This window comes from Camarhynchus parvulus, chromosome 1A (genome assembly GCF_901933205.1).
Source record: "Camarhynchus parvulus chromosome 1A, STF_HiC, whole genome shotgun sequence".
Taxonomy (NCBI): domain Eukaryota; kingdom Metazoa; phylum Chordata; class Aves; order Passeriformes; family Thraupidae; genus Camarhynchus; species Camarhynchus parvulus.
In genome coordinates, this window is record NC_044586.1 from 16140973 (window position 1) to 16164911 (window position 23939).

Consider the following 23939-nt stretch of genomic DNA (forward strand, 5'->3'; position numbering starts at 1 on the left):
AGAACACAGGCTCATCTCTTTCTGCAGTGGGTTGGCAATGGAGCCATCAGTCAGCACCCAAAGAGCAGAATGGGCTATTTGGTCATTCAACACAATGTAAAGTTAACTCAAATGAACTTAAATTTTATCCTTTGTGTCTGATTTTATTCCATTCTATCCTCAGCTGTTTCTTCCATTTTTTTCTTAAAGAAAGCTATTCTGTTTTCCTAAATTGAACTCTGGCCTTCCTTACCAGTATTTTTTTCTTCCGTAGCAGCAGACCGTGGCTGAATAATGAAACCTAAGGATCAGTTTTGTCAGAAGACCCTGTGTAGTGGGTTGAGTGAGACACCCTGAAAAGAAATAAATAAATTTTGTTGTCAACAAAACACAGCAGTTTAAGAAGAAATCCTAAAGATAGTGGGGCAGAATCTTTAAACTTCTGTTTTTACTTCCCTTTCAAAACCTAATCCTTGGCTAGGACACAGATAAACAAAAGTTGTTGAAATACTGGGGAGAAGTGGGGGGAGTACTCTGATCCTTTGAGCCTCTGAGAGAGCTCTTGCTTGCGACACAGGGGTGCATCTTAATACTCAAAATTCAGAGCTTTTGATCTTCTGGGTGTCCCACAATTGATGCTAAAATCTATTTTCTGGAGGATCACACAGCTTAAAAGTTGTCTGGAGGTCACCCTTGACTGCAGTTTACTCTGACAAATCCAACCTGCTGTTTTTATTACATTTACCAGAGCCATAAGAACTGCCAAATATATTAGGGAGATTGTTTTAAAAAACTGTGAGGTTCTGACTTGCATCATAATATTACATACATAAATCAAAATGTCTGAATTGTGCCAAGGAACTCAAGCCTGAAAATTGGGCTTTGGTAATTTTCTGGGGGTGTGTATTAGGCCTTTTGTTTTCTTTTAAGGGAGCTGAGAGTGAGAGTATTGTTAGTGTTATAAATTAATTTTGCTTCTTGAAACAAAACAGCTCTTCCATTCGTAGTTAAATGTGAATGATGGTGTGACTGTGAACAGCACAAACTGACAGCAGGCAGACTCCCAGAATGAGCTGGTCTGACTCTGCAGAGGGAAACCCTATTAATTCTGGGAACAGGTATGATTCACTGCTGCACTCTGGACTGTGGAGGTGGTTGTCCAGAGCCTGTTGTTCTGGCCTGAGCTATGTTTGATTTTGAGTTGGTGAAGGGAAAGGGTTGCTAGTCTAGCTAAATATTTTTAAAATCAAGGCATGCTTTATTCGCTCTGTTGAAAATTATCACTAGACTGGTTTTTGACCCTATATATGCTCAGTTACTATAAGCTTTCACTTAATTTCTTTGAAGAAGGTCGGTGTGTCTTCAGTGGTGCATCATTCTTGTGCTTATCCTAAATTCAAGGAGATTGTGTTGAAGTGGGTGCCGCTGAAGAGTTAACAGAAACTTGCCTTATGTTATTACGATCTGAATTGGATGAGTTTTGCCAAGTGTTATGGCTTATTATTATATGATTTAGATGAGAGAGAAAACTTAGAGTGATCTCCTCATACATGAAGCTTTGAGATAGTATCTGATTGCATCAAGATTTAAAAGCAGGGACTGAGCGTGGGATGTCTGGATGGGACTTCTGGGCACTGCTGCAGTAGAAATAGCAAATATGAGTAACAAAAACAAGCACTGACTTGTGGCTTGTTTAAAAACCAAACAAACCTTTGATACTAACTAACTAACTGTGTGTGTACTTTTGATCTCCATTATTTTGTGTCATCTCATCTGTTGAAGATTGCATGCAAGATGTTTTCCATTACCATCTGTATGGCTGATTACCTTGTCAAGTGAGCAGTTTGCCTTATCTCTCTCTTTGAATGACCACATTCACACCTTCCTCGGGAGGGGACCTCTGCTGATAACAGACTATTGAATATCAGTGCATGACTGATAAGAACTATAACATCCCATTGTGAGATGCTCCGCCCAGAGGGAGGAGCCAAGCACTGCTACCCCATATACTCCAAGATTCTGAAATTGCAGTTTCAGTTTTTTTTTTCTCCACGAGATTCCCCAGAGGAACAGCAGCTACCTTTTCCTCCTGGATCTTCAGAGGAAGACTACATCCTTCTCTACAGAACCCCCTTGCTCCAACAGAACCACACCTGATACTTCAGAGGACTGCAGCCACATTTTCAATCGGACTGCCACCAGCACCCTGACCAGCAGGGTGTCAGGTTGGGTTCTGACTCTGTCAGTGTTGTTCCAGTGGACTGTATTGTTTATTTTATTCTTTTTATTTCTTCCCTATTAAAGAACTGTTATTGCCTGCTCCCATATCTTTGCCTGAGAGCCCCTTAATTTAAAATTGTAGCAATTCGGAGGGGTGGGGAGGGTTTACATTCTCAATTTCAGGGGAGGCTCCTGCCTTCCTTAGCAGACTCCTGTCTTTCCAAACCAAGACATCATCTTTCTTGTCTATTCTGCAAGTTGTCTCCTTGTGTTGCCATCTCATCCTAAAAGTGGGATTTCATAGCTTAGTTTAGGAACAAGGGTCTCTTATTTTGGTTTTGTATCTGCCAAACACTAAAATCTGTTTTCAAACCTTGAATTTACTGCTGAGCTCAGCAAAACAGGAACCCGGATCCAAGATGGGCATTACTGGGATTACAGTTGTGTATAATACTATGAGTACTTCATCTATATAATAAAGTGTTTACAATGAACAGTCAGTACCTTCCTAGTTGGGAGGGGAAAAGAATGTCTCCCATATGTTTTTTTTGGCAAAGAAAATATGGGTAAGGACAAGCAAAATGGACTTTTTTCTTGAATTACCTTGACTGCTTTGGTAGAGCTCTAACCCCAAGGCCCTAAAAAGAGGGGAAAGAAATCCCCTAACCCCAAAATACTCTTCCAAAGTAACAATTGACTTTTTCAACTACTTCAGTTTTTTATTTTTATAATTGCAGAACTAGAACTAAATTTTTACTAAATTACAGTAAAAATTTCTAGTCAGTGGCCAGTTTTTTTCCACGACATTGAAAATTTCCCCTTTGGATGAGGCAAGAATAAGTTATTTGGATTCTCTTTTTTTTAGTGAATGCATCTTGAAAAATTAGGGTGTCCAGACAGCTCTGTACTTGTCTGAAGTTTATGTTAGTATTTTATTTATTAAAGATGTATCAAAATCTGCTAAGACACACACATACACACATTGTAAGTATGGGTAATTACACCTCCACTCAAAAGTTTCATGATACTTTCTGTAACAACTCTCAGTCTGACCTCTTTAAACCTTTTTTAGAAGTACCTCACTCATTATCCAAGATGTTCAGGTATAAAGCAGGCTGTGAGAATGCAACAATAGGGACGCAGGAGGGTAAGAAAAGGGCTTATCATTCCTCAAGTGATAAGCTCACATTTCGGAAGACCAGGTGAATACAACTGTGCCCTTCTAGCATTGTATGTGTGCCCACACCCAAGGAATTAAGCACCTGAAATATACACCTTCAGATAATTTCAGCACTGGGAAGGGCATTTCCATACAAAGTGTGACAAAATTCTAAATGGTGGAGGAGGGAAAAACAATTTAATGGCTAGATTTCTTCTTGGGGAGGTTGCTTGCAGAAAGGCAATAACCTCTTCAGAAAGCTGATGTGCTCCTTACTGTGCTGTATCCGTGCCTAGAGGCATGCTGTCTCCCTGATGGTTGACTCCCAGTTGGATGTGGGCAGTTCCCAAGCTGCTGTCCTTGCTTTGATCTCCAGGAAGCTGACTTGATGAGAACTCTGTGTGTGAGTATGTTTTGCAGCCAGTTTCTTTGCCAGGGGGCTAAAGAGAGCATGAAGATCCCATTTATTTCAGAAGCCTTCAGTATTTCTATATTCTAGAGAACACTAATGGCTGAAAAAAAGGACAAATGCTTCACCTTTTGTCAGAAGGGGCAAGAGGGTCAATTCAGGCAGCTGCAGACCAGGCAATTTCACTCCTGTCCCTGAAAAAGGAAATCATGGTGTGAATTTTCTTCACGCCTTTCTGGGTACATGAAGGAAAAGGAGGTGACTTGAAGGTCAGCATGGATTTGGAAAAGAGGTGATCTAGTTGCAGCCTTCCAGTACCTGAAGGGAGCCTGCAAGAAAGTTGGAGAGACTCTATTGACAACGGCCTAGAGTGACAGGACAAGGGGGAATGGTTTCAGACTGAAACAGAATAAATTTAGATTGGATATTGGAAAGAAATTCTTCCCTTTTAGGGTAGTGAGGCCCCAGCGCAGGAAGTTCAGAAAAGCTATGGTTGCCCTTGGATCCCTGATCTTTAAAGTCAATTCCAACCTAAACCCTCAATGATTTTATGACTTACCTTTGGTACACTTAGCTGGACCAATCGGGTCCTGGGATAAAATGACTGAATCTGTGTCATATCTGACTTACCTTTGGTACACTTAGCTGGACCAATCGGGTCCTGGGATAAAATGACTGAATCTGTGTCTGTGATGTAGGGAAAGCCATGGGCATCATTTACCTGGGCAATGGCAAAGCTTTCATCATTGTCTCCATCAGATTGCCAGCATGCAGATAAGGATGTTACAGTCAAGGTGGGGAAAAGAAACCTGGCTGGACATTCAGAATGCAAGGGTTTAATAGTTCATGCTTTGCCTGGAGGTCTCTTTTAAGCAGAATTCCCTGAGAATTTGTCTGGGAATTTATGCTGTTGAGTACCTTAAAAAAGGAAAAAAGTCTCCAGGTTGTAGTGCATTCTTTATGCCACAGGCTCTGCTGGTAACTGGCAGTACTGTCAGAAGTCATATCTAACTTAGGAAGCTAGAGAAGGGAAACAGGATCTGGATCTCTGAACTCCTGAGTGCTGATAGCTTTCCTAGTCTTTTTATACATCTCTTGGCTTTTACTGTTCTGCCTCTGCTGGGCTGTGTTCATTACAATGAAGTTGTGCTGGATAGAATCAGTTGCAGAAGAAATGCACTGGTATGTAATTTGTCAAAATAAAATGTAATGTTAATTTTCCTGGGAGGATCCAGATTTTAGAGAATGTGATGGATTGCTTATTTGGAATAAGAGCAGGGGATGACTGAACAACTGTTGTAAGACCAAACATTTTTGTGCTAGAGGCCCAAAGATGTGGCTAAACTGAAGCCTTGCTTGTGTCTGTCATAAAAATTATCCTCGTGCTGAAGTGGACATGGAAAATCAAGCACCAGCAATCCAGAGGCATCACTCCTTGCTGCTGTTTATAGTGGTGGTATACATTTAACTTCATCCAATTGTGTGATACCCATCCATCTGCACAAAGTGGACTCTATGAAAAGCTCTGGAATAGGTGCTTTTGAGATCGTGACTGTTTTTCATGTACCATTCCAGCCCTGATTTGTGGTCTGTGCTGCGTCAAACAAGAGTTGATACAGTTTCCTCTGTGCTCATCTGTTTATTGCAAAGAAGATTACTTTGATTTTCTACTTAGTCACTACCCATCAATTTTTTCCATTTACCAGTGTCTGCTTTGGTCACACATCATTCCTTGGTCCCTCTCAGATGTGTCCTCTGATGTTGTGAGGGTCCCCAGGACGAGGAGAGAGATGAGAATTGACTCCAAGTTCTCAGAAGGCTGATTTATTATATTATGGTATTATATTATATTAAAAGAAAATTACATACTAAAACTATACTAAAGAAAGTGAGAGAAGACATCAGAAGGCTAAAACAAGAATGAATAGTAAAAACCTGTGACTGACCAGAGTCCCAACACAGCTGAACTGGGATTGGTCATTAATTAAAAACAATTCACATGCTGGGTAAGCAGTTCTCCAAATCACATTCCAGTCAATCAGATAATTATTGTTTACATTTCTTTTCTGAGGCTTCTCAGCTTCTCAGGAGAAAAATCCTGCCGAAGGAGTTTTTCAGAAAATATCATGGTGACACTCTGAGGACAGGGTTTCATGCTTTCCTTTGGTTTAGATGAAATCTCCAGATCACCAAACAGCGAATTCTGTGTTTCCTATCCATGTTAACTCCATGGACACATCAGGATTGCTACCTCTGGGCAGTTTACTCCAGATAAATGTTAGCTCCTGATTAGAACTGGTCCAAAGCAGCTTATGGTGGGTTGGAAAGGCATGGAGAGCAAAGCAGTTATTTGTGTCCTTTCTTAGCTAGCTTGGAGCTGCAAAGAGTGGTGTTCCCAGCCTGCTTGGAGGCAAGAACCATTCTCCAGTTAACTTCATCTTTTCCCAGGGCTGGTGGGTACTCTCTGGGGCTCTGCCACACCCATGTGCTTCTCCCTGGAGGCCTGTGCTCTCTCACAGGATTGAAAAGCAATAAAAAATGTCAGAGGAGGCCACATGGAACCTGCTAAAAAGAGAAGATTTTTCCACAAGCCTGTTACCCAAGTTTTCTACTATTCATCCCAATGAATCTTGGCCTTCTTACACAAAATTTCTTATTGTCCAGTTACAGAGAGATAATATTCCCAAGCCTAAACATGTGTTTATGGGTTTTTTTTAAGCATGGATCAGGCTTTGAGTTAGTGCCAAAATTTTGATGTTAATTTGACCCTCAAAAGGCAGCTCTCAGGAGAGAAGCACTTGGTTAAGGAAGGCATATTGCCTCCTAAAGGGCTTTAAAATAGCTAGGTTCTTCTTCCACTTGCGTGGCCTTGTGGTAAGTCACTTCAAATCTTTGTGTCTCTTTCTTCCTGTGAAAAATTATGTGGCTCTTCTTTATAAAGAACTTACTGATGAAGAAGACTATGTGATAGGTATTAATGGAATATTTGATTAAAAAACCTGTTTGAAATCCAAAATACATGTCTGGAGACCTTTAATTACCCTTCTCTCCCTTATGCCTAATATCTAATCTGGAGGTTGAGGGACATTTAATCAGTGTCATTCCCTGGTCACTTGATACAACTTTGAGACCATCCTTTTTCAGTTTGCTTTTCGTGTGTACCCATGGAAGCAGTGAGTTCCTTGGAGTGCAGGTGCTCTCTAGGAAAGCAGTCAGCTTTCTGTTCTTGTCTGCAGATTCAGGTACTAATAGATATTCAAATCCCTGGCATCAGCAGAACATGAAACCAGAGTGGTGATAGACACCTGTGCTGAAAATAAATAAACCCAAAGTAAGATAAGCTCAGTGTCCAGGAAAGGCAACCGTTCAGTGAAAATAATTCAGCACTGAAGAAGGAAAGAGTATTTTACTAAATAATAGCTAGATTTTTAAATTAATTATGTATGATGTTTAGTCAATGAAACGAGGCTTTAAGCTGTACTCAACATTTGTATGGCTAAAAATACACATTTTATATATATATATATGTGGTAATGTTGTAAATTAAACACTTAAACCACTCCCTTCCTTCTATAAACCACGATGAGACCTGACTGAGTGGATGTAATTTGCTGAATTACATCTTTCTTCAAAACATTTTATGTAGCTCTTGTCAGATGGTGGCTCAAATCAAATATATCTTTGCTTTGCTCCTGTGTGATAGTTCTTGTGCGCCTGGATAATTTCTCTGCCTACGCCTGCGTTTGTGCTCCCAGGAGCTGCATCTAATTAACTCATCAGTCCTTTTCCCTTCTTTTCATTAGTTTTTATTCTGCCAGCAAGGATAGATGGATTCCAGCTCCAAAGGCACGGCAAAGCCCATGAACTGGGAAGGTGCCAGGACTTCTGAGCTGCAGCAGTGAAAAGAGGAAGTGGCAAGGAATGACATTTCTGTTCTGAAAAGATCAGTGTTTTGTTAAAAGAGATGAGATTTTCTCTGAGGCCAGCAGCACACCTCCAGGGAGTCAGTTCAGCAGGTCACTTTAGGGACTGAAGGAAAATGTTGTATAGGTGAGAGGGAAGAGAAGTGCTGTCTTTAACCTGAAACCAGCAATTCCCTTTCTCAGTCCTTCCCAGGAGAGAGTCTTTCCTGTGGAAGGCAAGGCATGCATTTACTCGCTCTCTCCTCCACTGCAATTTGGCAATTCAAGTGACAGAAGCGAAGGTGACAGCTACCCAAGGGTGCACTTGGTCCTGGTCTTGGAATGCCTGGCACAGGCTACAGTTTAGCTTCTGCCTGTCTGTGTCCTGCACTTAGGATGGGGCTCCTACTTCATTGCTGTTATTTGGCAGATGTCATGGATTTGATGTGAGGTGATACCTTCATAATAGATGTGTTAGCTAGTTCAGTTTAATCTGATTAAACTCTCCCAGTCACCTACTTAGGTAAGGTAGATGGGATGAGTCAGAGTCAGAAATGTTAGGAGACATCTGCATAATTGTGAAAAAGCTGGAGGCAGAGGAAAGAATTTGAGGAGCATCACCCCTAACTCCCACACCAGTATACTCCATGAAATCAGAGTCCAGGCTGTGGGAGGGGAAGAAGGGCTGCCACAACATGATCCAGTCTTTCCCCATTCCCACTTCTTGGACAGGTCTTAACCTTTTGGTATTGTAGCAAGAGAGTGGGAGGAAGTGGGTTTCACAGGTTCACTTGTCTTCCAGAGTCAGTCCTTGAGCAATGGATATTGTTTTATAATAATAGTGAACAAAGTTACGGGTTCATGTGTTGTCTCCCTGGGGACTCATGTCAGCCAGCTTGTTACAGTCATTTCTTTCCTAACAGAAGAAACTGGTTGTAGGCGTAATTCTGCCATGGTGTGTGGGAGGGAGATCTTGGGGAACAGATGGTTCTTGGTGAACAGACTCTAGTGACTAAGACCGACTCTCAAAAAAGAATTAATCTATCAAGCTGATTTCCTGATGAACAGAAATAGGAAAAATGACCATAATACAAGCGCAAAAATGAATGATGAAGGAAGGCTGCCTGTTGTATGCTTGACAGCGGTATTTCTCCCTGATAAAGAAATTGCTTTTTAAAAGCTCCCTTATAGAAGGGATTCTCTAAGCTGTTTCTTTTTCAAATCTTAATGTATTTGTAATTGAGCACAAGAGGCCAGAAAACCAGACACTCAAAACTCAGAATGAAAAAAAATAATTCTGCACTAGCAGAAACTTTGCATCCGCACATTTGTGTCTGCCTGCTTGAAGGTGGAAACCATTAAGGATGGAAGACCCACCAATATGTACAGCTGGATAAATTCTTCACTTAAGCTCATTTCAGTCCACTAATGTTGATAAAAACACACTTATCCCTTAAAGGTCATGGTTTAAAAAATATGACTTTCATCACCAATCCAAACAACGTCTGAGTGTGTGGATTAAAGTCTCTCCCCATGAAACAGGTTTTCCTCTTCAAAAGAAGTACCCAGGACTGTGGGCTACTGCTCAGTCGTGAGTAATCTCTTAAGAACTCCTTGTCGGCCATTTGATATGCTGATGTTTCATTTTCAGGGTGTTTAACAATCCCACCAGCTAGGAGTTAGCATCTCAATTTTATCAGCGTGACATCTTAAAGTAGTTCAATGGAGTGGCCCTTTCTTATATGGCAGTATTTTTTCAGGACTTCTTTGGTTGCTACATTGATTGAAATGCAATTTTAGGTCTGTTAGGCCTGCAGACCCAGCACAGCTCAGAGGAAATTATTTAGAAGTCCATATCTATGGCAAACTTTTCAGTTTAGGGCTGACTGCAGTGTAGGAGAGAGTTCCCAACCTCTTATGTTAACCAGTAGTCCAGGATATTCTGCTGCTGCTACTAAAAATGTAGCAGACAAGACAGAGTTTCACTTGGGTTTAATAGAAGTAGTGCTAAGCAGTCTGAGACTTAAATTCTCCTTCCCTTTGGCATTACAGTAAAAATGTCAATTTTTAAAATAAATGACTGTACATGCTCTAAACCATTCTTAGCTACAATAACTGATATCAAACTACAGGGCTAAGGGCTATCGTTAAGTACAAAACAGCCAGCAATCATGTTTCAGAAATTGAATCTGTCCTGGTAAAATCATAGCTAAACTTGCAAGGTCTTTTGAGCAGCATGCAGGGAAATGCAGATTTCCATGGCTGCAATGCTGAACACAGATTGGCATTCTTCTGGAATTGGGCTTTAATCTTGGAGATGATCTCCTGAGCTGCTGTTTTTATGGTGGCACATCACTGATGTTCATACCCCATGGGATACAGATGGCTCCAGCATTGTCAGTGTTGTATATTGTTATTTTTCTTGGTTCAGAGAGTGATGATCAGATATTATTATATAAATTGAGCCTTTTCAAGAGATGCTTTTAGGCATGTGGGAGGGAAGGAAACACAGTGTTTGAGAGAGTTATCTCTTCCAGTGTAAAAGGGAAGAAGATATTCTTGGTTTAGTACATTTTTACTCTCTCTGAATTAGACAAAATTGGAATGCTCCGAGTGATGAATTGGGCAAATGATGTGGAGATAATAGCTGTGCTATTATCCCCGAAGAGAAGATGCCAAAACTGAATGTCTTTCATTTGAAAGGGGTGAGTTGCCATAAAATGTTCTACGTAAGGAAAATGGCATGGAATAGAATTTTCTGTGTCCTTTTGTCATAGTTCTGCTGACCTGCTGACTCAAAACCAATTTGCTGTGAAAATGAGTCTGAAATCAGCCTATCTGTGCAGTTAGAGCACTCAGTTTGTGAGATACTTGGCCGTTAACTCAGATAGTGCTGGAGAATACAAAACACGCATTCACCACTGGGGCACATGCCACTTCAGAAGTCATTTGCTGCAGCTGCAGCACAGCAGTATTTCTCCTTTCTTGCTTGGGCACCACATACTGCTGCTCAGGAGATACTGACTTGTGGGTGGTACAAAGGGTCCCAGAGAGATGGAGATTCAGTGATATGGCAACACCAAGAATGGGTTCTGCAAAAAAAAAAAGCACAGAGGAAGGTGGAGGGCCAGTGGAGTACAAGAGTCGCCCCATCACAATTATGACTTCAGCAGTGAAGGTGTGTTCATGCTGTCATGGTTCCCTCAGGGATGACACCGCAAAACAATTCCAGAATCTCTCCTCAATCAAAACACACCAGTGGGCTTGTTATTTTCCTGTACAGTGTGAGAAGCAGAAATGTCATGAGCTGAGCACAAAAATTTTGAGAACACCGAGATTAGTATTTTTTCATTCTGTTACAAGTGCTTTGGAATTACAGGTGTGATTTGGTGGGAGGATGAAGACTGAGATTGGCTGGGTGTGAGGCTAAGCATCCATCTGGAGGTGGGCTGAAGGCTGTCCCTGTTGATTGAAGGATAGAGCTGGTCTTTCAGGCTGGTGAGACAAAGCAGATAGCCGTAGGTTAATTTATGAGCCTGGCTCTGCCCTTCAGGGTCCAGGCTTAAGACATAACCTAAATTAAGAGAGCATGATGATGTTAAATTAACCCGTACACTGCGAAGAGACCAGTTCAGCAATTAAATGATAACTAAGCTAGAAGCACACACAACTATAAAGCTACTAATTACCATTACAATTATTATGAATCACATCCAACTTCTGCTGAGTTATAACTCTATCTCCCTAACCACTTCAAGTCTACTGCTTCTTTCTCCACTGTCTCACACCAGCTCTTTTCAGATGAAGACATGATGGCAACTCCAGCAGGTTACCCAGTAGGGGTCTTTTCAACATCACTGTGGACTTGGATTCATCACCATTTGTAGGTGTCCACATTCCAGAAAAAAAAAAATAGCTCTGTCCTCTTTTATACCTGATTTTATATCTTCCACATTTTCTATTTTTGGATGTTTGATTTTTGGACCACACTTGCACATCACTTTCTCTATCCAAACTCCTCTCAGACAGTGTATCCCCATTTACTTTTTCTCCTAGTTGGTACCATTACTGCTGTATTCATACTCAAGTTTGGTGGGTTTTTTCAGTGCTGTTCTTCAGGCAGTCTTGATTTGTATAGTTTTACTTACATGGTTGCCTGGGTACAGGTGACTTTGAAGACTTTGCACCACAAAACTAGCCCTTCCAGCATCCAGTTCATGCTGGCATCATATTGTTGACCATATTCACTCACTAAGACAATTTTATTTTATTCTTGACTGTTCTACTTAGTTCTTATTAAACACAAGCCGTTTCTCCTCTTGTGCATAGCCTGCATAACACAGCGCCAGAGTGGCCCATTCGTCACACTCTGGTTTTGTGCTCCTGCAGCTTGTTGTCCTTGAGCTGTTTTAACGGCTTTCCTCATTCTCAGGAGAAGCATTTCTTGGTGCTCCATCGGGACCTTCTGCATACACCTTATCACACTGTGATAGCTGTTCTGTATGCCCTAGAGATCCTAACTTTACAACCATGTAGCTTGGGCAGATCTTTAAGTATTGGGTTGGTTTTTTTCCCCCAGGAATCTGGAAAACCAATAGGCTGCCCCTAATGACTGTAGCAAGACAGGTAGAGAAATGACCTATACTTGCCTCAGTTAAATACATAGTTAGGATATATAGGATAGCCTCATGCAAGTAGTATTTGCAAACATTGTGTATTTCTTACTTGTGTGGGCTGAGAGGTGCATTTCAGTACCTCAGGATGGTTGGTTGGGGTATGTTCTGTTTGTTTCTCCTCTACTCCTTCTGTCACATTTTTTTCAATAGTAGATTAAAACTTTAAAAGTATTTATAATCTTATGGGACCACAGCCAAGGATACAGGCTCATTATTGGTAATCCCTGCTCAGACAGATGAGGAGGCTTTTGTGTACAAAAAGCTTTTTGTTGTTTACAGAATCATAGAATTCCCCAAGTTGGAAATGGCCCACAAGGATCATCAAATCCAACTTCTGGCCCTGCACAGGTTAACCTGATTGGAAACATTGCTCTTTCTGGTGACACATGGTCAAGTGATTTGTTACACCTGAAGCATAATTAGCCCAAGTATTCACTTTTCTGCCTTGTATGGGCTGGATAACATAAAATTAGTTGGTGCAACCTAGAGCTGGAAGCTAAAGGCAGAGTGCATGAATTCCAGTTCAGTTTACGTGGATTATCCTCTTTGGTCTCCCTTGGAAGCAGTATGAGTTGAAAATATACTTACAGAGAAAAGTAACTTTTCTCTTGATAGATGTATTGAAAAATGCATGTAAGTGTGAAAGATGTCTTGAGCCACAAATCCTGTGCTCAGAAAGCTTTAATATTCTGGCTTTAGCTGGAAGAATTAGTAGAGTGGCAGAGAGGACAAGTTAGGCTTGTTGATTACCCTTCAGTAGTCTCTGAGGTGCCAAAGCAAGCTAAAACCTGAGCCTGGCTGAAGAACACTTGATACAGCTTTCTTGATCCTGTTTAAAACGTGTGTGTGTTTCTTTCCATACTAAAATAATTGGATTTCTCGATTAAAAAAAAACAAAAAAACAAATAAAAAAACCAAAAAACCAAACCAAAAATAAAAAACCAACACAAAAACCCCAACAAAATACAGATAAAAGTCCTACCTGACTGCAGACAAAACTCATCTTTCTCAGCCTTAAAGAGGAGCAGTCTCACCAGGTGTGTGAAACATCATCTGACTTACCTTTCACCATCAGGCCTGTCAGAACATTCTAGGGGGATGCAATTGCAATAGCAGGAGAGGGAGAAATACTTCAGAGGGTGTAGCTGAGCCATCTGTGGCAACACTCTGTATGGGGAAGTGAGTGACATCTGCTTCTGGAAGACGTGTTACTATCACAGACTGAGGGGAAATGGCCCTCCTGACAACAGGTATCTTTGTTGTGAAACAAGACAACACCTCCTGCTTGAAGAAACCCAAGCAGCTGAATAAGGGAGTCTGCATGCCAAAAGGCTGCTACAGACTTCCTGGGACAATTCTGCCTTTTCCTTACATCCAGATAATTTGACAAAATTCAGTGGAATTGGTTTTTTTAATAGCTTTGTTTTGTTTTGTTTTGTTTTTACCCATGGCCAGGAATTGGTGAATTTTAAGAATGTTCATTATGGGCAGAACTAATTGATCCAAGCATTGTTTAAAAAAAAGTCCATATTTTGAATAACATGCAAAGGGGTTGGATTCAGAGAAAAGGTTTGAGCTGTGATTCTAGAGGGGCTTCTACAACCATATCCAAAATTTCTATGGATTCCTCTGAGAACTGGCCATAATTAGAGGCATTGGTTACAGTTTGTCTCCGGTAGCAGGGGTATTTGCAGAGCCAGATTGTGCTGTAAGTAGCAGACTCAATTTGGACAGATGGTTCTATCTTCTTAAACAAGTTTTAATTTCCCTAAGCTGAAGGCTCCTTGGATGGAAATCAAGGATTACTTGTAACCGCCTTACTACCTTGCTTGCTTGGAATAGTGACACTACAGAAAATCGGTTTACAACAATTAAGACATCCTTTCTTAGATGGTTTCTTAGAATATCAACTGTTTTCTTCTTCACTGTGTTGGTTTCTTGTTTGCAAGGCCCCTCACTTCTAGTGGTGTCCCTGCTCTTCCTGTCAGTTTTCAAAATTGCATTAACTTCTGATAATCTCTCAGGGATTTTCCCATTTGTTTTCTCACTATATGGGCTGCCTGTAGCCTTACTGTGGGAATATGGTCCTACTTAAGGGATAGGAAGGAAAAAAGACAGGTATTTCACAGGCTGGCATACCCCAACTTAAGGCTTTACTTTTAAGCACCCCTCAAAAAATTACGTTGTCATGATGAAGATAACAAAAATATATGTAGGATTACATATCTGACAAAATATTTGTGTCAGATGTGAGCACTAAAGAAAAATGCTTAAATGAGAAATTGTCCTAGGTAAATCACAAAATCACTGAATGGTTTAGGTTGAAAGGGACCATAAAAATCATCCAGTTCCACTCCCTTTCAAGGACCTTCCACTATACCAGCTTGCTCCAAGCTCTGTCCAACCTATGCCAAAACCTCATCACCCTCACGAGGAGGAATTTCCAAGAAAATCCCATCTGAACCTGTTGGTGAGAACAGAGGTTGCTGAGAACAAGGTCCAACACAGCGCCTCTCCTCATTGGCTCCTCTATTACCTAGAGAAGGAAGTTCTCATCAACACATTCCAGGAACCTCCTGCAAAACTTCCATCTTTAATTCATTGTGCTGTTTGATGCATCCATAATACTGTTTGACACATCCATAAATTCAGTATCCTTAGCATGAATTTCAGTCACTGGGACCAGCTGGCAGGAAAGCTTTCTTACCTTCCATGACATCATGGCCGCAGGTAGGATATCTGTTGGGAAAAAACGTGGTTCCAGGCTAACTCCTCACTTGTGACCAGTGACTTGGTCTTTTTTCTGGTAATCTTCTAGCACAGTTCATTCTAGAAGAGTGAGTGAACTATTATTCTGCTGTACTCATTTCCCAGATGTTCAGCTCTCTACACTTGAGTGCCCTCTCACTGCAATGCTTGAAGAATTTCTCTTTTATTTGAGTAGCTTTTAATATTTGATGCATCTTTCTTGATTTGTTCAGCTTCTGCTGTGTGTGGCATTAAAGGATTTTTCACTCCCTTTACCCTTTTAATTAATGGCGTGTGCCCACATTACCCCTGATTCTCTAAATGGTGCTGTTCTATGCTTTCTGGCAGGACGGGGTGAGGAAGTGCAGGACACCTGCCCTAGGCTGCCATTTCTTTGGAGAAGCTCTTCAGAGGGGCCCAAGTTGAGAAGTTTGCATCTCCTGACTTGCCTATGGGCTGAATGACCCAGATGTTTTGTCCTTGAAGCAAAATTGGAATTGCATCCCAGCACTGTGTTTTATACAGTGCTGCCTCCTCTGTGTCTGTGTGACAGCCATTATGCTCTCAAATTAGAAAGTAGATATTGGTAAATTCTTTAAATATCTTTCTAAGTATTTCTTGGTAATTTCCAACAGCATCTCCAAAAAGTAGGAGTCTGTGTTTGACACAACCCTTAGTCTGTGTTTAACACAACAGGACCCTTAGTCCTGTCTGGTTATCCTCAGGAATTCAACAAACACTCCTGAAGTTCCTGGGTGTCCAAGCAAATCTGGCAGTGAAACTTTGAAGATCTGTGATTAAAGGCAGTGGGTATGGAAAAGCAGATAAAGATCCTGTGTCTGGATAACTTTATACTTACTGATATTTCCAAGTCCATACAGTGATTCTCACAGCCAGTCAAAAGTAATCAATTCTGCAGAGCAGGAACTGAGCAAGGGCACAGGGGTCTGACTCCCCTTGGGACTGCTGACATGTATAATGGTCTGGGTTCTCGTGGTCTGTCCAACCCCGGCTGCCCTAAGTGTCCCAAGTAGCGAAGTACCGCTAAGCACAACCTGTCCAGGTGTCTCAGGCAGGCTCCCAGCCGCAGGCAAACTTAGCAAGCAGCTCAGCTCTTTAAGTGAGATCACTCTTTGGTGAGTTCAGCTCTTTACTTGCTAGGTGCCTTGGCAGACGCAGGGATGAGAGAGGAGAAGAGCTGTGTGAGGTTCCGCAGATGTGTCTTTATTGGCAGCCTCTGCGAAGGGTGACACAGTGACGGCTCTTTTGCCAAACTGGGCAGAGGTAGGGGTTTATATAGGGTATATGGGTTTTGGGAAACAGTCCAATAGTAAGGGTTGAGGTAAATATGACCTATGGTCTTAAAGAGAGATAATGAGGGTCCGAGGCAGAAAAGGGGTCTCTTGATCCAGTCATCATGACTAGGCATTTCTTATCTTAGGCAACTGACTGCCAGGGAGGCGTTGCAGGCCCTGTGGCTGTTACAGACATGCTTTGGCAATTGACTCCTGTTTACCCATGGCCTCATTGGGGCATAGTTATGGAGAAGGGTGAGAAGGAAACTAGTCCTAGGAAATGAGTGGGAAGAAACATTTTCAGTGGTTCGTATAGGAAAAGCTCCAAGTGTTGCTATTCTCCTTCCCTGCACTTACATTCTTCCCTGTCAAACACTAGTGCTGATCTCAAAGTACCACCCAGGGGCACCAGGAATATCTGTGATAAACAGAACCCCTTGTTCTATCCATGATTTGTCCACCCACATATAAGATGGCGCTAGAGACCACGGAAAGCTTTTCCATGTCTCTCAGATCCCTCATGCTCCTGTCCACAGTGTCTGACTTCAAAGTGTTCCAGATTCACTGCTGTGTAATTCAAGTATTCTTGCTAGAAAACAGCAGGCTTGGTCAGCAGCCAGTTTTTAAGGAAGCTGGCTATTCAAAACCACATCTCAAATAGCTGGATATACATATTAGTCTTATCTGACCTTTACTGAAACTTTCTGTCCCTCTATTTGTTTCTGTAGTCTTCATCTTCTAAGTAATCAGCTGTTTTGTTTACTAGGTGGTGGTGGTGGGTTCTGTATTTCCACTACATTAGCTCTACTCAGGGGAAAGTAATATCTCTGGATTGAAGCATAAGCCGTTAATTTTTCTGTAATGAGGAACGCTCTGCTGCCTGCTTTCCCACTGATGAGATGAGTTATGCTTTATTTGCCATGAGAAGAACTGTAGATAAAAGCAATTTTCTGAAGAGGAAATGAGACAGAGTGCAAAAAGGGGGGAAGAAAAGGCTCTGTCCCAGTTAAAGCCCCCTGATCTACATTTTCACACATTACTTGACTGAATAATCCTGTTGTTTATTGCTGGAAATCTACCAGGCTAAAGATTTATTGCTTGGTAATTACTTTGAAGCTGCCTGGTTATATCTCAAATTTGCTAAAATGGCAATTCCAAAATAGTTGTGTACCTTCCTTCCTTAGATGTATTGGAGGATTTTATCAATGGCAAACACAAGTCTGGTAAATCCTTTTAGCAGGACTAAACTACAGACATCAGGTGTTTTTTTAAGAGTTGTTTGCATGACTTTGGTGCCTTCAATAGTTTAAATTTGTGATGATCATCTATATATTTATGAAGCTGATTGAAATCACCGAGGTATGGATGCACACCTTGGGGGGTGTTATTTTGTGTGTTTATATATAGGCTGCTCCCCTGTATTTGTACACCAATGCTCTTTTCAGAAGAGGGATTTCAAACACCCTGGGTTTAAAATTGCTCTACACAGCCAGTGAACACCTTTTTCTTTGAAGAAATTCTTGCCCTGATATTTTATCCCTTGGCCTGTGTCTCTATTAGGATAAATTATGTATTTCCTTCACAAGGAGCAATTCTTGCATATATTCTCCTGAATCATGCTAAGCAATCCCTTCCATTTCTTTATATGAGAGGTGGAAGCTTTTGGTGCTTTTTTTTTTTTTTTTTTTTTTTAACTGAGCTCTCTCGACCTTAATGTTCCCATTGGTTCACCATTTATGAGTTCCATTTTGTGGAAGTTCTCTGGATTTTCTCCACTTTAAAGGTTGTCATACAGTAATGCCTTGAAATGTTCATGTTGTAATGTAAATTACCAATCTTCCTAGAGAAGCCTGAGTTCCTGGCACCTATTAAACACACCTGAGGAAAAAAGGTTGCCTATCTTGGCTGCACTTAAAAACTTGACACTTTCTGGGTCAGTCACCAATCAGCAGTCACCACTGCCCACCAGTGCAGTGGGGTAGAGGGAGATGCAGGAGTACTGTCCAAAAAAGAAAGGACTACACAGGCCTTTGAGAAGGCTTTGACAAGACTAAACTCATGCAAGTTCTTTGTTTAAAGTGGACCATGGCTTAGGCACTCTACTTTTCATTACTTTGTATTTACTTCACTGAAAATGCCTCCTGAGAAAGATGCAAGGGCTTTGGCATTTTGCACAGTGGTTCGTTTATTTTTCAGCTTTGCTGTTCCACAGATGTGCAATTTGCCCTTTTTTGAGGTTTTTGTATCTTTGTGGCATGGAAAAAATTCCAACTGAAGGATTTGTAGGCAGAAACCTCTCTGAATTATTACATCCTTTAAGGTAAGGGCAGGGAACACCAAGAACTGCAAAAATCCTTTAGAAAGGGAAGTCTGAGCTTAGGAGGGCAGGAATAGGGAAAGTATCCATCAGACACACTCAACTAGAATGTTGGGAGAAATTCCAGATGTCCTGTGTTTACATTTTTGACAATGTATAGTGAAATCACAGAGATTTGATTAGTATTATAAATGGGAATTGCCTGATTATAAAATGAGAAATAAGAAATTCTCCCCTCTGTTGAGGGGCAGCACAGCCCATGCTGAACTTACATCTGTTTTGAGGTTAAAAATGGGAATAGCAGCATTAGGACGCTCAAAAAGACACTGAAATCAGGATAACATTATTACTGATTTCCCTGAATTTCATTAATGTTGGACAACTTGACAGTCAAAGGCCTTTCCTTTCTCTCTCTCACTGATTTTGTAGCAATTCCTGTATCCCTTCAGAAGTGCTGCTGACCTGGCCAATTTTTACATGTAATTTCAACAGTACGTCAGGCCAGTCCACTGACTGTGTTTTATATTGGCAGATGGCTTCTAAAAAGAAAAGACAGAACAATCCTTAGGCGTCACACAGTTACTGGGGATTTATTATTTATGCTCTTGGTGAGTTCATCAGGATTTAGAGATGCAATTACTATTTACCTTCAGACTAAGCATCATCTTTATATTAAGTACTCCTTGAACTGCAGGAAGCAGTATAAAATAAGCTGCATTTATTTTGCCTTTAAATCTTGCCTCATTTCCCTGTAAAGCACTGACAAGTCTGAACCCTTCAGCTTCCATAAAAGAAGCTGCAGATTTCGATTAAAAAACTGCTCCCGTTATCTGATTTAATGATGACAATATACCAAATGTTCCTGTGGTGCAGAAGGCTTCCAAAGCAGTGTGCTGACTTGTGTGCTTGCATGTGGAAATTGCCTTCATCTTTCAGAGGAATGCAGTGAATCATTGGAGGGGATGAAAAGCTGCAGCAGCTGAGTGGCACGTGGTAGCAGCAGGCACAGAGGCTGAAGGGGATATTATCTGCAGTGGGAATATCAGGAGGAGATGTAGGAAGAATTTAGCTGTCCAAGGCTGCAAAAATACTACTCTTACTTTATATGCCATGACAGAAATGGACAAAGGGCTGATTCGTTTTTTCTCTGCCTTTGCATTATTTATGCCAAACAAGTAGAAAATAACTGTCATTTTGTGGCATTTTGCACTCTCTGCAACAGAACAAATGTAAATGATTATTTCTGAGAGTCCCACAAGACTCTCAGAAGCTTTGGTCCCACATCTCTCTTTAGCTTTGGTCTCACGTGTATTCTCTGAGAAACCTTTCCATTTGTGTCCCATTAGGGTTTGCTGTCATCTCTCAGAAGATGATGCATGTTTGGAGAGCCAGTGCAGCATCTTGTTAGAAAAAAAGCTTTTTGCAGACATTAGGGCTGTCAGTGCCTGGGAATTCAGTTCCTACAGTCCAGCCAGCTCTCACCAACACCTTTGCCCATTAATAACTCTCTCTAGAGATCTATTTTCTGGCCTAGCCACATTGATGAAAGATGTGTGCACTCAGGTGCAGCTGAGAAGAGTGAAATGGCTTTGTGTTGTCCTAACTTGGGCTAAAGTTTCATGTTTATGAAGGATATGCAGCTGTGGCAATTTAAAATGAGTGTAGAGTGTGGTACATAATGGAGAAGGCTAATGATTCTTTTATCACCTCTTTATCCCTAAAAACCTCAAGGTTTATCTAGATTTGCTTGTCAGATAAGCAGAAAGATGATAATCCCTTAGTCAACAGAAAAAGTACTGCTATTAGGATAAATTTAGTCTTTCATGTGTCTCTTAGTATGTTTAATTTATGTCACACAATTTCTGCTTGTACATAAGCACTGGGCACATCAAAGGCAGAAGAAACTCTAAGAAAACAAGAGGCCATGGTAGTAAAGATATTTCCAAACTCAATGTTACTGGTGTATAGGCTACAGAAGAGGGGAAACACCCCAAAAACACAGAGCTACTGAAAAGTCAGCTGGTCCATCCTCCTTCTCCAATGTTCAGCTGTTCCCTGCCTTTCCTGGCACTGCTTATCTAGACAGGTTTTAAAGGTGTCCAAAGGTGGTGTGATTTGTCCTTTGTATCCCTCAGTAAACTCTCACAGTATTAGGTGTTCCTGACAGTAGACTTGTTACCTTAGAGGTGTGATTATCCTTTGGAATCTAGATAATACCTCTTCAGATCCCACAGCCATTCTATTCTATTTTCTATTAATTCTTTCTACCTTTCATGATGTCACTTTTCTCCACACCCCCTCAAAAAAAAAAAAAAAGAAAAGAAAAACGAAAAGAAAAATGGAAGGATTGTTGTATTGCACTAAATAGTTATTTAGTTATTTGCACTGGGTGTTTGGTAATTTGCACTGTTCACATTATTTGTATCCTATCATCACATGGTCTTCCCCTTTCCTCCCCTAAGTGTCAGCATTGCCAGTCTCTTCCTGGTTTGCCCCTCCCATCGCCCCTCCTCACTTGTATCCCATTGGCTGTAGCTCCCTTCCCCCGCCCCCCTTCCCCCCACCTTGCAAGAAGGCCACCCCCTGTTTTCCACGTGGGAAGTCACCTGGACCACCTGGTGTCTTCTATTAATAAAATAGGACTTTGTTCCTGAGAGAAGAGCGCCTTTTGTCTCTTGCCTTTTGTCCTATGTAAGATTGTGAGTTTTGTCCTATGTAAGGTCGTGAGGGCTTGGGTCCATAGCTAGCCATATTGGACCTGAACAGCCCACTAAGTACGAATTCTTACAAAGGGTCTTGTTGTACTTAACAGTTTCTATTAATTCAGTTGAAATGGCTCAAATGAAATATTGCAGAAATGTATCTTGGAGAGACCTATGGATCATACTTGTAGGAAGAAAAGGGCTGGAAGATGTCTTGAGAGGCCAACCAGCTCCACACATGTTCAGTTATGCAAAACGGCTGGTGGCACTCAGCAGCTTCAGTAGTGGGGATTATTGGGATGCCCCATGCTTCCATCCCAAAAGCAGGTCCCCACTGGACTCCTCTGACATGAACAAGGAGTGACAGTAGACAAGGAGCAGTAAAGGAGGAGGAGGAGCAACACTGCCCAGTTCCCTTCCTCTCTGCAAGTTGTTTGTAGAACCATCTAGCCTGGGTAAAGCTGCACAGGCTTTCCCCCTCCATACTCTGCCCTCTTGCTCTTTAGCTCCTGTTTTGGTCCTACAGCCAGCCCTCAAGGTCAAGTAGCATGTGGTTGCAGGAGATGTGGATACAGAGGAATTTTGGTGGCTCTCTGAGAAAATGAGTGGTGGCAGAGAAGATTCATTAATCTCTTGAGAATAATGCTTTACAACCTATATTTTTGTTCTGTTTCCCTTAGGAGGGAACAAGTGAATGGACTATTTTACCATCTCACCTGTGTCATTCCCCAGGCAGGAATTCTCTTTTGTGCCAGTTGCAATGATTGATGTGATCAGACTGGCTGTTAATCAAAGCAATCTCAGCAGCCTAATTCGGTACCTGATCTCTCTCTGTTTGTGCTTCAAGGTCTTTGACAGGGTCCGAGAAGATTGCCCTAATTTCCACGAGAAGATTAAGCCTATTAATGCTGAACTGACTCAGCCCAAGCTGGCCATCAGTGCTGAAGATGAGGAAGAGCTTCTGACCCGGGTCAATGTTGTCTTCCACTGTGCAGCCACAGTTCGCTTTGACGAACCCCTCAAGTACGTCCTGCTTTTCTGTGTTTGCTGAGTGGGATCAGAGTGCACCATGGCACTGCCCAGAGCATTCCTTGCATGGCTGCAGTGCTGATTCCCCTGTCCATGTTCGTGCTCCCCGTGGTTCTGTGCTGAACATGGAAGGAGTGTGCTCTGAAATGCTGTGTGTGTGTGTGTGTGTGTGTGTGTGTGCGCACGCATATGTCAAAAGGGAGTTGTCTTGGTGCAGTCCCACGGGAACAAAAGGAAGAACTGCAGGATTGGGTTGTAAGACTGTAAGGAAGTTAAGTACGACCTAAAACTTGGGTGAGGAAAAGTGTGGTTGAGGTCGTTAGGGAGATGTTTTGGCAGAGCTGCAGACAGAGAAACTGTGTGTCTGTCTCTAAAGCTGGTGTTGTTAATGGCCTTTCTTTGTCACTGAGTAGCTGGAGAGGGAAATGAGCTGTGGTTTGAGAAAACAGCCCATCACAACCTTTAAAATACCCAGCTCTCAGTGTAATTAACTGTTTACGATGAGTGCTCGGTTTCTGAAGGAGTTCCCTTGGGAGTGCCTGTCCAGGGAGGCTTTTCCATTAGGAAAAAGCAGCAGAAATAAGCCGCTGAAACAAGATTAGATGTGTAAATGCTTCTGTGCAGATTATCCATTTCAGCAAATCCTGATAGATGATCTGCATTGCCAGATCCTCAGTCTTCTGAAAAAACAGTAAAGCTGTCATTAGTAGAAAACACAATTCGTAATACCAATCTTTATTTGCTCATAGGCTAAAGAGATATCCAGTATGTCCACCATAATTATTTGCTTTTTAGAGCAACTAATTAGAGAAACACCAGAAAGAAAGCACCTCTTGATGTGATCTTGAGCCAGTATGTAAGCAGCCACAAATGTTAAATCAATGCACAAATGAACACACTTTAAAAATAAGTTTCAGTGGCATGAAACATCAAAGGGAAACTGTCGCAGACATCTCTTTGTGAAAAATCTTTTCTTTGGGATTTTTCCTTCTGAGGAGCTGTGGCCTCAGAGACAGATGTAAACAATTGTTATCTGCTGCTGTGGAATGCAACAGGTCCGTCTGGATTGGCCCATCTTGGATGTTTATAGTTAGTGGCCAATCCAGGACTGAGCTCTCTCGGACAGAGTCCGAGAGAGCTGCCTTTGTTATCATTCTTTCTAGTCTATTCTTAGTGTAGCTAGCTTCTGGAAACTTTTCCTTCTATTTCTTTTTAGTATAGTTATAATGTCATATATATATCATAAAATAATAAATCAAGCCTTCTGAACATGGAGTCAATGTTCTCGTCTCTCACCTCACCTGAAAACCCTTGTGACTGCTGTCACAGGAAACCACATTTTTAATAAGCAGGATAGCTAGAAAGAAGCTAAAAGTTTAAAAGGTCGTCAGCTTACAGGCAATGGAAAAACTGAAGACTGATTGTATGTGATCTGTCAAAATCTCTCTAATCTCTCAAGGAAAATTATGATTAGAAGGCAAAATATGAGAAGTTATTCAACTC

At 41.4% G+C, this 23939-nt stretch overlaps 1 protein-coding gene across 5 annotated transcripts in view; it reads left to right on the forward strand.

The window, feature by feature from the left end:
* The window catches only part of LOC115909770 (fatty acyl-CoA reductase 1-like), a 132222-nt gene that overhangs the window by 68732 nt on the left and 39551 nt on the right, over positions 1–23939 (forward strand). For all 5 annotated transcript variants that reach the window (XM_030959331.1, XM_030959333.1, XM_030959332.1 and 2 more), the window contains one exon: positions 22255–22430. In XM_030959331.1, the coding sequence (XP_030815191.1) occupies positions 22255–22430 (176 nt within the window). The remainder of the gene's footprint in view (positions 1–22254; positions 22431–23939) is intronic.